The 15,984-nt window shown below is 49.0% G+C and overlaps 1 protein-coding gene across 1 annotated transcript in view; it reads left to right on the top strand.

Moving 5' to 3' along the window:
• The window catches only part of ITGA11 (integrin subunit alpha 11), a 143,887-nt gene extending 129,968 nt beyond the window's left edge, over nucleotides 1–13,919 (top strand). Inside the window, exons 25-31 of the mRNA XM_067556056.1 lie at nucleotides 679–769; nucleotides 2,482–2,595; nucleotides 4,167–4,253; nucleotides 5,761–5,871; nucleotides 7,271–7,366; nucleotides 9,881–9,994; nucleotides 12,394–13,919. Coding sequence (XP_067412157.1) covers nucleotides 679–769; nucleotides 2,482–2,595; nucleotides 4,167–4,253; nucleotides 5,761–5,871; nucleotides 7,271–7,366; nucleotides 9,881–9,994; nucleotides 12,394–12,465 — 685 coding nt within the window. The 3' untranslated portion in view covers nucleotides 12,466–13,919. The remainder of the gene's footprint in view (nucleotides 1–678; nucleotides 770–2,481; nucleotides 2,596–4,166; nucleotides 4,254–5,760; nucleotides 5,872–7,270; nucleotides 7,367–9,880; nucleotides 9,995–12,393) is intronic.
• Nucleotides 13,920–15,984: the final 2,065 nt, after the last annotated feature.

Consider the following 15,984-nt stretch of genomic DNA (forward strand, 5'->3'; position numbering starts at 1 on the left):
CCAGAGCCATCCCCACGAGCACAGAGAGCTAAAACATTAATGTTTGGTCACGTTAAAAAAGGAGGAATCTTTTCAAATACATTTTCAGTTATTTTTGGCCAAATGCTTTGTGCATGCGTATCAGTGAGTACCGACGTAGGCGAATGTATTCCGCAGTGCAGAGTTACCCACCGTAAAGCAGAGATTCTTTAGCTGTGGTCTGGGTAGTTGGTCGTCTGTGGTAAGCTGGCTGGTCACGTTGTGTGGCTCCTTCCTTGGTGTTCAGCTTTTAAATAGTTATTTGATTGACTGAGTTATATTTATACACCATTGACATCAACATCCAGAATTCTTGCAATATTGGGCCCCATTGGGATGTGTATTAGCTAGAACAATTAACCAGCTTCCTGTATTAAAGTAATACAGATTCTGCATATGGAGCCAGTGAATTTGTTGCTGATGAAAGTAAGGTCTAGCACACCAAAGGAGCTTGTCCTCACAGTCCTGCCTTCACCTTACTCTTATCCGGCATCTGGCCTTCTCCGCCAGCCCTTGGGCGTTTAGCACCATTAAACGTTAGGTTGCTGCAGCTCTTGGCTGATGAATGGCGGGGGCTGGAATGCTCTTGTTTCTCATTGGTTGTTTTCCCCAAATCGGGATTGCTGAAAAGTGCCTTGCTCTCCTTTGCTGTCACAACAGGAGTTCGAGTCTGGACTATTACGAAATCAAGTCAAACAGCTCCTTGGAGAGATACGACAGCATCGGCCCTCCCTTTAATTGCACATTTAAGGTAAGGCAACATTTTCAAGTGATGGGTCAAAACACTGCCCATGGGGAAAGCGCTTTCCTTTTGTATGCCTATAGATCAACATGAGGCTCTCCAGTTAGCCAGGGCATCCTGGCAGGTGTCACCCAACACAAGAGGGTCTGGCCCAGCACACGCAGCATCAGGAACAGGAAAGCTTTGGGCATCTTTCCAGCCCACCTCTCGCTTGGGCTGCATGTTCCCAGGTCAGAGCAGAGGCTGAGACTCACCATTTTCACACAATGCCCTTTTCTGACCTGAATTGCTCCTTAGTGCTTGTGATGTCTGTCATCACCGAAAGAAGTCAGGCGCAAATATGGTAGGGTAACACCTATATCCTGAGGATGCTGTGGCTATTTCTCTCTGGAAATGAGTTCTCCCTAACCTAACTGCCCCCGTTGACACCTGTCCTCCTGGAACTGCACTGCTTACGGGGCAGATTTTCCACTTGCTCTATTAAGAATTTGGGCTCGGTAAAGGCCAGCTGCTAGGAAAGCCTGCCCCAACTCGTCCCAGCACACTTCTGCTCCCTACCCATGCTGGGTGGGCAGAGCCTTTCCAGGTCTCTCATTCTCACACGAGAGCACTGGATGTGTTTACTTTCTCCCACATTCCACTCTACGTCCTCGTTCCTGCTCAGATTCACTCTCATGTCCTCTTGTTTCACACGGCACGCTAGCTCGGGGCGACACATTTCACGTTATGTTCTCAGGGGGTGGTGTGTAGCCACAGGACCCATAAAGTGACCATCTAAGGGTTAGAATCTCAGTGGCCACCAAACAGGCTGTTCATTTTTGGGTAGTGCAGTATCCTAATGCTCTGCAGCTCTCTTGCCACAGCTATCTCTAGTATTCATGGAAGAGCAGTCACCTGCTGCTGATACTAAAGCAGGAGAAGCAGAAAACAGCCTCTCATCTCCCTGGGGTCTGGTCATTTGTACTTGGATTTTCTTCTGTTACCATCACCTGTCATTGTAGAAGGACACTGGTGAAGAGGTGGGTTTTGAACCCACTTCTGAAGGCTGTCTAACTAGAGCACGTTCTGCTCAATAATGGTTGGGTGTTTTCTATCTTATGACCAGCCACCACCAGTAACGACCTACCGGTGGTTCCCAACAGCCTCGCTCATGGCTCTGTTAAACTGTGTGCCCCTCATGAACACAATGGCCTTTACCATGAAAAACAAAGACTCCAAGTGTGATGGGCCCCATGGTGACTTGTGAACTTCAGCTGGTCTCTGCATCTTCTCGGTTCTGCTCTTTCCCCATACACAGAATTACCTCTTGCAAACCATTTCAACCTAAACAGGGAAGCTTCATTCTGCCCAGCAGAAATAAAATTAGTTTCCTGTGAGTGCTGCTTCCCCACAAGTTAGAGGCAAAGCAATTTGGGGTGGGACACAGTCCACGCTAGGAGTCAGGACTATCTATAACTGACATGCTTGTTCCTCCCAGGCTCCCAGCTCTCCCAAGCATTCAGTGAGTGTTCAGGGGCTAAAATAGTCCGGTGGTTTGGGAACTAGCCTAGGGCTTGGGAGATGACCCAGAGTCAATTCCATCTCACAACAAAAAAAACCCCAGTTATCCCAGAACAAAGAGTTTGCAACTGACCACTTGCTCTTCATCATCTAGTACACAAATGTGACTCTCCTTGAATGCTGACGTTGTGTGTTAAAACAACACCTTTTCCATGTTACAGCTACACAATCTGGGGTTTTTTCCTGTCGATGGCGTGACTATCAAAATTACAATCCCAGTAGCCACAAGAGGAGGGAATCGCCTTTTGCTGTTGACTGATTTCATTGTGGATCAGGTAGCAATTTTGTTGACTTCTACTTTTGGAATGGTTCCAGGACCTGTCATTTGAAATATTTCCTTTAACGAAGCTATAATTACCGCTACTCTGCGCTTCCCAAGTGCTTAGCCATTTCAACTCAGTACACAGGGATTTGCAGCAGACAGATGAGAATATAGATCTCCTTCCTAAATATAGCCAGGGGACTTTCCTATGCTCTAGAAAGTTGGTAAATGGTGTTATCTTCATATCCAGGTAGTGGGTATTTTTTTTCCTCCTGTCAATTCACTTTGAGTGTTAATAGTTATCTTCTCGCTTATAGGAACCCAATTATTTAACTCTTTGGCTCGTATGTACACCCATGGATGTCTTCCTTCCACATTCATTGGGTTGGGAAAGTGGAAAGTGGTAACAGCCACAGGTTTAATCCAAACATTTCAAGAACAAACTAGTATTTAATGACTTCTTCCGGGTCTTGAAATAACGATGCTTTGACTGGGATATCTGCTGGAATGTGAATGACCATATAGTGGTGAGAGAGTTTAGGGGCAGACCATGGGGCACCTTGTGTATAATATTCCCTCTGCAATGTCGCATACTTCACATGCTGTCTAATGAAAGACAGTCTTGTGTCAGAGACGGTGTGTCAGCGGGTATTTTAGCTTCAGTACATGTTTTTATCGTCACAGCTCTGGCACATTTACCATGTCACCTGTGGCTAAAACGCTCCAGCACACATGCACAGAGCTCTGACGATGTCTCAGTCTGTTGGTATAGGACACGTGCTGTTGGGAGGACACAAAAACACACAAATTAATCTTCCACTTTGGGATTGTGTGTCGTTTCCCCCCCTCCCCCCAGTGGGATGAATTTCTTTAGTAGAAAAGAAAAAATATCCCATGATCCTCGACAAACCTGTGAAATTAAATTCAAAACCACTTGTAAATTGAGCTCTCCCAAAGGGATAGCTGGCTTATTTTGCTGAGACTGTCTCCAGCAATGGAACAGCTTCTGGAAATAACTCCGCTCTGTGTGAACTAGAGAGAGTTGGGGAGAGCTGTTAACTTTTTAATTAAAACTATATTAAACATTGTAATTAAAAAGGAATTGCTAGCAGTGAAAGCCACATGCTGTCCATGGTCGCCTCGGTTTCAGATGCTCCTTCTTAACTTCTGATTTCGGGGCTAAACTCTCCGTGCCTTAAGGTCTGTAACATCTGGGCACCTATTGTGCTGAGATGTTTGTTCCAGGCCCACCACTGACCACATTTTGTTGTTTTCATGCAGTAGCTGTAATTAGAGATTAAGTTTGCTTCCGTGTTCAGATGTGAACGGATAACAGCAAAATACTGGACTCGGAGAGAGAGTTTTATTGTTTTATATACTTCAGATTAGGATAGACATCCTAGAGGAGAGGTTCTACATAGAGAACCCAGCCTTCTTTGACACTTATCACAGACCCATCCATGGGCTCTGTATAGTGGAAGAGCTGACCTGAATATGGAAAGCCGTGAGGTGCATTTGTTTTGTTCCTTTGGGTCTGTATTAACACGATTGCTCTCTGAACTGACTTTCTTTTGCCCTTTGAAGGAAAACATGACATGTAATATCTGGGGAAACAACACTGATTACAGAAGGACTCCTGCTGAGGAAGACCTTTCCCGTAACCTCCAGCTGGTATGCCATTTGTACCACCTTTTGCCTACCCTCTTGTCTGGACTCTATCTCCAAAGCACTCCAGCTCTGTCTTTGGGATTGAGACATGGCTCCAAAGATAGTGTGACCTTCTGGCTGAATTGAAAAAAAAGCTGAAGGGAGACAGTGCTCCAGTAAGCACGCCAATTGGCTTCCTGGCTGTAAGAATTGTGCACTGTGTCATTGGCAAGAGTCGGCGTCTCCTTTAAGGTCACCCGTTATTCGGATGCCTCATACAAGGAGGTTAATGTCCAGTCCACCCACAGGCCTTTTCTCTCCCTTTCAGAGGCACTGGGCCAAAAGCATCGCACTGCTGACCTCGTGTGTACACCTCACGAAAGCCATTTTGGTGATGACTAAACTATTCTTTCCAGGCGTGTGTTTTGATTCTGGTGAGAGATGGGGTCAAACCGTGAAACCATCCACTGGCTCCATCTTGCCTTCCCCGTCAGACGGGAGATCCTTATTCTCTCTCCTTCCAGACCCTGCATAGCTCTGCTGTAGCCTACATCTCTTCTCTCCTCTTTCTCCTCCCCCCACCCCTCTTGCATCCTTCGTCATGCCAGCACTGCCTACCTACCAGTGCCCTTCGGTATCATCTCTCATCTCCTTGTAAGCGCTGTGGAACTGATCCATCTCCTCATCCCCTCACTTGTTTGTTCCATATTCTGCATCCTGAGGAGCAAGGTGAACCGGATCCAACCCACCTTGAAATTGGCAAAATTCCCATTCATGCCAATGGGAGCAGGCACCAGGCCCTTCCTTGATAACTAATAAATCATTGTTGTGTTTGTGCAGCCCCTGACACAACAGGGCCCCACTGCTGAATGGTGCCTTTGGCACCTATGACAACATGGTGAAGTAAAATAATAATCATGAGACTACAAAATTCAGAGTCTGCTTCAGATTTCACCCTTCCACCTCCCACTGAGATCCAGGATTATGGTGCAAACCAAGGCTCTCAGGTCTGGTCTATACTGCCGGCAGTCATCGACAGGAGATACGCAAGCTATATAGAGTAGCTTGCGTATCTCCCATTGACTCATTCACTTTTAATTACCCCCGCATCTCCGCTGCGCTGCGCTGATGGGAAATGCCCTCCAGTCAACACAGCCTTCTGCTTTTCGTGGGGGTGGATTTACGGCGTTAACCAGAGGGCACTTCCGGGATCAATTGAGTGGGTCTCCACTGCCCACTGAATCGATCCTGCGGCATCAGATCCTGCGCCGCCAGCACAGCTGCCCGTGTTGATTGATTCCAACATTTTTGTTCTTGTTCATGACCAGAAAATATTTCCACCTCCCTTTTTCTCACTGAATGTAAAACGAGCCGATCAGAGCTGGTCTGCAATGTCTTCTCGTCGTTACTGGTATGGCGGGGGGGGCGGCGGGGGGAGTGTTTGTTTAATGATGCGCTGTCCAGAAAGAGAAGAACTGCCTGAGTACAGCTGAAGGTGACATTAGTGACATGGGAACGTCTTCTTTTCCAGAACCACAGTAACTCGGACGTCGTGTCCATTGACTGTGCGGTGAAATTAGCGCCCAATGAAGAAACCCACTTTCACTTACGTGGCAATCTGTGGATGGAGTCACTGAAAGCAGTAAGTCCAGCAACCTGAGATGTGCTGCCTGTTGCCGTCAAACAGGAAAAGCCTTACGGGGAAATGTTAGAGTGCAAATAGATTGTTTTTCGCCTGAGCTTTTCTGTCTGTCCCAAGGAGTACAGACAGGTGTGCCTTGATTCTCGCATTCACAGCCAGTTCATTCAGCAGCGATTAACCCTCCAGCCTAATCGGAAATCTCCCGAGGCACCTCGCCGGGGATAATGGAATACTAAGCCTTACGCTGCCCTTTTCTTCTTCCGAGGGCTTTGCCGATATTAACTAATTAATCCCACGCCCTGGGGAGGTAGGGAGAGGCTGAGATTTAGGGCTAGCCTCATGGCTGCTGTGAGCTGGCACAACTCTGCGTTCAATAGAGACGAGCGGTCACTGAGGTCTGTAAAGCTGGGCTGATCCACACCACCTTTGGGTCTGGCCCAAGACCACACAGGGAAGAGGAGAGCCCAGAGCTCGAGCAGGGATTTGAACCCAGTTCTTCCCCAGGTTGGGCTGTGCCCAGCCCGCCAGATGGCACCCGTCTCTGTCTTTCTGTGACGCCCACTTGGGGAGGAGGGACTTTGTGGAGCACTCACAGACCCCCTAGGGCTGCTGCCTAGCGAATGTTCATTCCCCGTCGCGCAGCAGATAAATGGAGGTGACACCAGGTCCCATTTGCTCCTCCTTCAGCTTAGCAGGCGGTCTCATCAGCAAGGGCAACTCCGACAGCCAGATTGGTACTTAGCCCAAAATGATACCCCCTCCCATTAAGTGGAAGGGTCCGGCCTCGCTGGGATGAGCCAAGGGGCCTGGGAAAGAACGGGGGCGTTTTCTGTAGCTTGGCTTCTAGGCCACGGCTGAGCATTGGGGCTGTGTTTGGTGGACAGTAAAGCTGCCTTCAGTTGGGTGAGCAATGAGCTACAGATCCTTTCTCCTCCGTGTCACCAGCTGGGGTCCATAGTGACCAAAAGCTGTTGCCATCCGATGGCCATTCAGTGGCCTGTGTAACATGTCAGGTGGTTTCAGGCCAGTTCTCCGTGGACGGCCACCATGGCAGGAGCTGCCAATTCCCCGTTAAGACCAACTAGCCTCTTGCCCTTAAAGGTGGTCCTCTAGATTACGACGGAGCACGTTGGCTGGCCAGGGGACGCTTGTCCTACCGCTGCCTGTGCCGTGCAGAGAACCAGGATGTCCTTCTTCCAGGCTCTCAGTCCGGCACCGCACACCAGCCCCAGGCCACCCCTGCAGGTCCCTGGACTGCGTGGAACTCGCGCCACTAGCAAGCGGTCCCGTTCCACTGCAGCTGGCCCCTTGGGAACATCATCTAACCCTGGGCTCAGTGTCACATTCTAGCCGCCCGACATGCCTGGCACCGACTTTCCCCACTGCTCTGTCTGTGCAGCTGAAGTTCAAGTCACTGAAGCTCACGACGAATGCAGCTCTGCAGCGCCAGTTTCGCAGCCCCTTCATCTTTAGAGAAGACGACCCCAGCCGCCAGGTGAGGTTCTTTAGCTCTTGAACATTTCCCCGAATGATGGGAGGACGCCAAGGGGCAGGGGCAAAAAGATGGTCAAAAACAAACTAGAGACCAACTGGATCAAGTGCCCATCCCCGCAGACCCAAGGATCTGGCAGAGGGGAAACGAGGCGAGCAGCAAGCGCAGCGATCAGGTCGCCATGTGGGTATGTCTCCGCTGCCGGGAGAGATGTGATACCCGCGCTCGCTGCAGTCTAGCTAGCACCGCTAAAAAGAGCTGTGAACATTCAGCAGCCCCCGGGCTGCACCAGGCCGCCCAGATGCCTGGGCACCTACCCGCATTGCTCGGCCGCGCTGCCGTGTCTTCACTGCTGTTTTTAGCCAGGCTAGCTGGATTAAAGCTATCGGGGGTAGGCCGACCGCAGCTGCCATCGCCCCTTTATTTGCAGTGTAAACGTACCTGAACAGATGGGGGGAGGTGCAAAAGAGGACCCCACACGGTCCAGGCGAGGCCAGCTGACACCGATGGGACTTGCAGGGTGTCCTCAAAGCAGCCCATCAGGGGCTCCGGCGAGTCTCTTCCAAGAGGGAGCTCCACGGATAAGCACCCTTGGTGGAGGAAGCCCAAGCCCCAGCCTGACGGGCAGGACAGAGGGCCCAGAGTGATGGGTGGAGGAAGCAGGGCGATGAAGTGGCCTCCAGGGAGACTCTTCTGTTACCAAGGGCTTTATCCACTGTTGGGCGGCAGGTTCGTACTGGCTGAACTGCATCCCGGGGGCTGGAAGGAAGTGTGGGAATTCCCCGATCACTAGCCTGAAGGCCTCATCCCACTGCCTTCAGGGGGCTTTGGATCAGCCCCAGCGTTCCAGCAGCAGATGCCAGGCTGTGGTCCCCTCGCCGGGGAAGATCTGCCTGGAGCAGGGACATTGTTGTGCAAGCCGCCCGTGCCCCTTGCTCACACCAGGACCAGAGCCGGGGCAGGGCTGGCTGGGGGGGCTCCGTGCCAGGCTCCCAGGAGATGGAGTTGTTCAGCAGGGACAGCCAGTGGGGCTGGACAATCCTGCTGGAGGGGCCATGCACTCAGGAGCCTTGTCAGCCATTAGAGCTGCCCTGCCCCCAGCAGATAGCGGCAGCAGCCTGGCCGTGTGCGGGCAAACTCCAGTGTGGCCAACTCTCGTGACTTCATTGCAACTCTTGCAACAATTGGTGGCTTTTCTTACACTCCAGCTCCTGGAGTCCTGTGATTCACTCAGCCTCTAACTTAGGTTTAGCACACACACAAAAAAGGACGTTTCGGGCTCTCGTGGTCGCAAAGAAAAGCTTGTAGATGCAGCCTGGAGGGGACCCAAAAGGCAACGGGAAAGAACACTGCCTGTCTGAAAACCAGCATGATTTTCTGTGGCCTGACTCCTGAACCGCGGTCCCTCGGGGGTCGATAAGGCTTTGACTCTGCTCGTCCGTGGGGGCGAGACACTAAACATCGGCCTAGAAAACAGGAAAGAACCGAGCTGGGAAGGGACGTGTTAATTCCGCACTGGAGCATTTTCAAACGTGACCCCTCTCCCCGGGGGCGGCGGGCGGGGGGGGGGGGTCTGCCTGTGTGCAGACGAGTCCGCGGTGGAGCCGTCCCTCCTGCTTCCACCAGGTCACTGCATTCCCGGCTGGGCTCAGAGAGAATGGAGCGCGGCTGCCCTCTTCTGGCTGCAGTCTTGTCTAGCCGGCGAAAAGCCCTGCCAGCCGCGCTGTCCTGCCGCAGGCTCTGCAAGGGGACTAGACTGATGTCTGTCCATCCTGGGGCAGTCTATGGCTAACGAGATCCTCACGGCCTACAGACACCCGCCTTCTAACACCAGCAGTCAAGCGCCAGCAAAAAACATTCAGTCCCTCTGTAACATCCAAGGCCAGTTAAAAAAGCTGTGTTTTATTGCATTCAGCCTCAAGCCTCGTTTGCAGACCCCGGGTCACGCTGAGTTACCATCGGCCCCTTGCAGCAGGTCCCTCGGTCGGGCAGGTAGCACACGTGTTCCCAGGCCTGAGCCACTGTGATCCTCTTACTTCCTAACAACAGCTGCCTTGAAAGTGGGGAGCTTGGTTTGCAGGCGCAGTTGAATTGGAGATGAAGGTTCTTGTCTCCTCCTGGGGTTCCAGCCCTCTGCACCCAGATGCACCAGTGCGAATGCCTGGTGTCCACAGGCACAGCTGCAGTGTGCACCACAGAGAGCTGGACCGGTCCAGGGCAAGCTCTGGCCGGTCAGAGTTCTACACCAGCAGGGGCCGGTACCGGTGCAGCTCCCCTGCCAGGGAAAGCAGGGCACAGGCCCAGCTCAGAGAAGGCCCAAAAGTGACACTCGGGGGGGCAGAATTGCAGTGGGGGGAGAAGCACTCTACAAACCCAAGTCTGTTCGTCTCGCACATCTCCCCACCTGGCAGCCCCCCGGGAGGATTCCTCAGGGCATGCCTGTCAACCGACTGGCCGCAGGCGTGCTCAGCGATCAGGCTGAGGGAGGCGGGGATCCTGATCCTATTTCTCTTGCAGATAACGTTTGAAATCTCCAAGCCAGAGGAGTCCCAGGTCCCGATCTGGATCATCATTGGCAGCACGCTAGGAGGGCTCCTGCTTCTTGCACTCCTTGTCTTGGCTCTGTGGAAGGTAAGGCCGGTCCCCAGGGCAGAGCTCATTTCCCAGCCTAGCACATTCGGGGCAAGCAGACACCCTACACGGCCATAGACTCCAGACGGGACCATTGCGACCCTGTTCTCTGACTGCCTGCATGGCAGGCCGGAGAACCTAACCCAGCATCCGTCTTTCACGTGAGTCCCTTTCCTTCGGTGAAGCTGCTGGGCGCCTTTGTAGCCTCTTCCTTCTCCCCAGAGCCAGAACCCTGCCTCCCCCCTCCCCCCCACACACGCCCCTCCAGGCTCTGTGCATCCCCCAGCACAGCAGGCAAGGTTTTGCTAACTCGGTGCTGTAAATTAAAACGCCGTCCCCTGGAAGTCAAGGGACTCCTCCAGGAGGGACAAGCCTCAGATGCTCCTTGAGTTCCCAAACCTTCAACCACCCAGTAGCCCACCCTGCTCTGATGGCTTGGAAATGGTCATGGTCAGGCTCGATGCCCAGGGGCCTGGAGGGGGATGGGGAAGCCCCCTGTGCCCTCTCCTGATCCCTTTTCTCTCCTGTTTGCGATGGGGGGAAGAGAGTGCCACAGCCGCTCCCCATCCCCGTGTTCGTCTCACCTTGGGGGACCGATGGGCTAACTTGCCTCCCACTTGAGCTTCTGGGGTTTGGAGTCGGGCTAAGCGGCACCTCAGGGGAGCAGCCCTGCTAGAGAGACAGGATCGCGGCAGGGTCACGCAGAAAGCCAGCGCTGTGTAAAGAAAGCCGGAGCAGAAAGGCTCTTTCCAGTCGGCTGCCAGGGGTTTGGTCTGACAAAGATTATCAAACCGGGGGGGCCAAATTGCAAGCGATGCAAGGGGCATCTTCGTGGAGTTGGACTGAAACCCACCGGGAGTGTGTCCCAGCTGCAGGGGGTCTGTGCCGGCTTTGCTCACGGCTGTGCAGACCATGAAATACCCCCAGGCATAGTGAATTTAACAGAGAAACACACGGACATTGACCCTGGGGAAGACGGAGGTCGCCACCCCTGGCATGCCCAGGAAACCGATCATGTGGGATACTCCAGGGAAAGCTGACAAAGGCCTGAGGACCCTGAGGACGTGCCCTGGATATGAAGTCCCTTCCTGAGCCCATATTTAGCCATGGGTTTAAACTTGTCTTCTCAGAGCTTACACAGGACCTTGCAGTTGCTCTTACCAGCAAATCTTTGATAAACCTACACCAAGTTTTGTCCACAACTAGGGCATGACTGAATAGATTGCACTTCCCCAGAGGGCCCCCTTCTCAGGCAGGTAAGCTTGCTGGTTAAACAGACGGGGAGGGGGCAGGCAGATTTTGCTGCTCATCGCGGAGTGGGAGATTGGGGCAGACAGAGAACATCCAGCCGAAGCACAGCCTGCTGCCTTCTCTTTGCTCCAATTTTCTGAATGTGTCAAAAATCCTTAGCCCTGAATCCTGCTCCCGTTAAGGTCTATGGCAAGCCTGCCGTGCCTTTTTAATGGGACCAGGATTTGCCCCTTCCAGAACAGGGGCCACTGACATTTACAGTTTACCTACAAATAGTTCCAAAGAGCAGTGATTTTGCTTTGTGGGTGGAACCGGCTGGCATAAACTGACATCTACGCCCAACACCAGAAGCTGGGCACGATTGCCCTGACAGCACCGACAGAGTGCTTTACGGCTTTGTCTGCAAAACTTTGAACATTTGAGGTGCTTCTTTTCCACCCCGGAGTGAAAACCAGGGTTCACAGCAATAGTGAATTAAAGGAGAGTCTCTTTTTCCTAAGCTTCAGAGAAATCCTATGGGAATTTCTCGCTCTAAAGCAGCGATACCCAGACTGAGGCTCGGGAACCGCAAGTGGCTCTTTAATGCATCTCCTGTGTGATTTAATTATTAAGCCATCAGGATGCTTTTACTATGTTATTAACCGATTGTAGAATACTGGGTCAGTCATTCTGCTGTGAGAACATAATACTTGTTGATTGCTAATTTGGCTCCTGTGCCACTGAGGGCTGAGTATTGCTGCTCCAAAAGCGCAGGCGTACTCACGTTCAACACACTGACTGACCTGCTAACACCTCCAAACCTAACCATGAAAAACTAAAAACGTTCTCTTTGCTATTGATCCTTTCGGCACTTCAGTCACGGACAGACGAGTCAGTTTCACGTCCTGCTTTTCACACACGAGCAGGGTGCTGACACGTTTCAGGAAAGTTTAAATGCAAGTCCTTTGAAAAGTGTTTCACTGGGTTCTTTCTTTCATGTCAGAACCACTTTTCTGTCAAAATTAAAATTTCCAAGCCCTCTTTATTGTCAGCAAATTTAAATATGGGGCCTTAACTGCCTGACAATAGCCCTTTAAAAGACGACACTTCAGCATAAGCATCTGAAGTAACGGTGGGGTTTTCTTTTGTCTTTTCTTTAATTCCTACAGCTTGGATTTTTCAAAAGTGCCAGTCGCAAGAGAGATGCGGAACAGGACCAGAATGCCAAAGTGTTAGAATGAGGCTTCTCCAGCGAGGAAAGCCCGTCTATCTATTATCACGTTCATATTAATTTACAGATTGCGGAGTATATGTTTGTCTTGATGCCGAGAGATTTGGGTGTGAAACTCCATTTGCGTCGAGATGAGAATGCACCCCTTTGTGTGACATTATCTCAGCAAAAACTATTTGGTGGCTTCATGCCGCAGGAGCACAAGCATCAAAAGGTACTTCAAACTGGTTTTAAATAGCTCTGTTCTGCCTAGTCACAGGCAGTTGTGCATATCTGAGAAAGAGAGAGATCTAAGGACAGTAACAGAGAAGGGGTGGTCATTGTGTTTTTGGCTGGGGATTGCAAGTTAAATGACATGCTATACAGCTCTGGGAAACGAGTAAGTGAGACCGATAATTGTCAGAGCTGTGAGATCAGGGTGAAATCTCAGGAGATTTACAGTAGCTAATTTCCATGCCTGAGTTGTGTAAAATCCCACTGATTAATTGCACCTCCGGTTCTTTGAACTTCTTAATCTGCATTATGGATGAGATTTGAGAGAAGTTCTATCTAAAAGACTTAGACATTCTAGTTCCCAACTGTTAAGCTGTAGCAATACTAAATCTGCATTTATTATTTGTTTATTAATTTAAACGGCCTCACATGCTGCAATAGTGTGTGTTCAAAATGTAGTGTTCAAAAATAGTTTGAGGGGCTGGACATGGTGCAGAGGCCCTTGTGCTGCTGCTACTGCTACGAAAAATATTTTTGAGATACCTCATATTAAAGATTAACATTTGGATTATACAAACTAAGTGGATTAGTCAGTAAAATACCACGTGAATTCTCCAGGTGCATGATTTGGCTGAGGAAATAAGATTTCTCAAATGAGGAAGAAAGAGATCAAAACTCCTGTCCAAATAGATAAATGGCCCAATTTACACATTCGTCATGTTCATGTTGTGCACCAAAATTTAATAATGAGGGGTTTGATGGAGCTCCCATCGAAGCACAGGGGAGCTGACTCAGGCCAATATAAAGCTACAGATCCCCAAGTGTTTTACATTTTCTAAGTGGAGCAGTTTAATAGAGAGATTTTAATTTGCTTTCTTTTTAATGCACTGAATACAATTAATAGCAAATTAAAGCACCTTAATGCAAAACTTCAATGTCCAGCTGTATATACGTATTCTGAATATTTACCTGTTTAAACACAAAAAACATCACACACACAAAAACCAGTTTGAAGTGTTTTCTACAAACTGTGCAATTTCAAAGAGCATACGTGCAACAGGAATCAGAAAGTGTATTATAATTGTATATACTGTGTAATGCAGAGAGACGATCAGTGCTGTTTGACGAAAATCTTTTCTTCTGCATAATATAATTATTTATGCTAATATTAACTTTATGATTGAAAAGAAAGAAAGCAGATGTCCACCTGATGTGTAATAAAGTCTGTTAAATACTGTTTTAGTCATTTTTGAAGGATTAAAAATACAGTATTTTTAAAAATTCATAGTTTCAACTACCATTCTGTTCTAAACCATTTTCACCAATTATCCTTATCATCTATAGGTTGAATTGTTCAAACGCCTTTAGAATCGAGTGAAAGAGGAACCATGATTATACTATTTCTGCCCTTATTTATTTTGACAATAAATGTATTTTCCAGAATGATTATAGAGCAGCCTTCTTTTAAAGGGACACTGTCAGGTTAAAAAAACTTAATGCTTATGCTGGCACCATGAATATCCCATTGTGGGCCCATACACCTCGATCCAATGGGCTTTATCTTTGTGTTCACACTTCAGATTACTTCAGCTGAGAAACAAATCTAGTTGACTTTCTCCATTTCTGCTTTTCTTACTTTTTGCTTTTCTCAGCTTGAGCAAGGGAAAGTCTCGTCAGTTTCATTGTTTCTAGTCAGTTTCGCTTTCAAGTTCTCCTGCCCTAGCCCAAGTCTGCAGTGTAGATGCTCCTACTTCAGGGAGTTGTTTATTTGTGGTTTTTAAAAACGGTTTCCATTGCCGATTGGAACCAAAGAATGGGCCTAACTGCATTAGTTACAGGCTTTGTGAATGACTGGCATGGGAATGCCTGTTTTACAAAGTGGAATGGTGATTTTTGACCTGACGGTGTCCCTTTAATTCACTACTACGTTGGGGGTGGCAAATGTGTCCCCTGGTAAGAGTGCATTTTCTTCTTGCGCTGGCTTCACTAAAATATTGGCCATTGTATATAGTTTCTTTTTTCCCCCTTTTATGAATAATCAGTTTTCAGAAATCTTGCGAAATAATCGCGTTGAATGTATTTAAATGGAAGGCTGCATAAAGAACATTGAAGTCATCTATTCATCCTCACAAGACGTCTCTCTTTGCCCAACATTGAAACCAAAACAAAAAACCAAAACCCAACAACAAACATCAACAAAGAAAGAAACAAAACACAACACATGGATCAGTAGCTTGTTCGCGTCACATGTTGGTGTTGAGAAGATCAATAGATGCATTCCTTTTTTAAATCCAATCACTTTAGCATTTCCCCCATATTTTAAATAACAGCAACATACATGATATAGAAAATACCTCAAGGTCAAAATTCATGGGGCCCGGTTTTGCACCATTGAACTCAGCTGGTGCGTTGCCACTTCAGTGGGCACAGGATAAGATCGATAGTGAATTAGGAACAGTGTAAACAGAATACCCAGTATTGCTGTAGGTTAGAAATCTTTCCACTGGCAACCAAATCGATGAAATGCAGCGACTTCGTATTATTGCCGTTCCTTAAAACAAAAGACAAATGATCATGAGATCAGTGCTTGCTTATCCTGTACAAAGACTGGACAAATAAACGCTTTTATCATGTATTCCAGCAGTCTCATAAAGAACAAAAACAGCGCTACCATCTTCATCTGGCCTGCAAGGCAGTTGGCCAGTGCCTCTTTCTAACAAGGGGCAGCTGAAGTCCACCTTGCTTGTGGATTACAGGAGACCTTCAGCTGGAAAGTGCTAGTGAAAGGGTTGGAAAGTTTCCAAAGTGACGTACATGCTTTGACAAAACTTGCAGCTGCTGTATAATGTGCAAGCAATGTGCTTCTACACAGGGTGTGTAAATACGCTTAGAAATGTGCCGGTCTACGTTGTAACACTGAAATGCTGGGAAATACAATCTGAAGATGTGCGTGCATGGTCTTCATTTGCAGCTTTGACTATTCACATCTGAGTGAGTTTTGTAATGTTTTCTTGTAGCCTGACGATGCTAAAATCAACTCAGAAATGACGGGCTTTCCCTGGAATGGCAGCCTTTGGTTTCTTACAGCACCCTTCATTCTCACGGTGCCTCAGAAGCACCGTGTGATGAATTAGTTACTGTTCATGGAGCAGTGGTGGAGACAAGTGTAGAGGCCATGAGGAATGCAGCAGCACCTCAAAACCTTTGCACCCCCAAGGCCGCAATTCTCTGTACGGTTGGAGCAAGAATTCAGAAGGGGAGGCTAAAAGCTGGGTGCGGGGCTATTTGCATTGCCCTCCGGATATGTTAGCGCAGC

This window comes from Emydura macquarii, unplaced genomic scaffold (assembly GCF_026122565.2).
Source record: "Emydura macquarii macquarii isolate MOO-44397 ecotype Brisbane River unplaced genomic scaffold, CSIRO-AGI_Emac_v2 contig_1644, whole genome shotgun sequence".
In the NCBI taxonomy this organism is placed as follows: domain Eukaryota; kingdom Metazoa; phylum Chordata; order Testudines; family Chelidae; genus Emydura; species Emydura macquarii.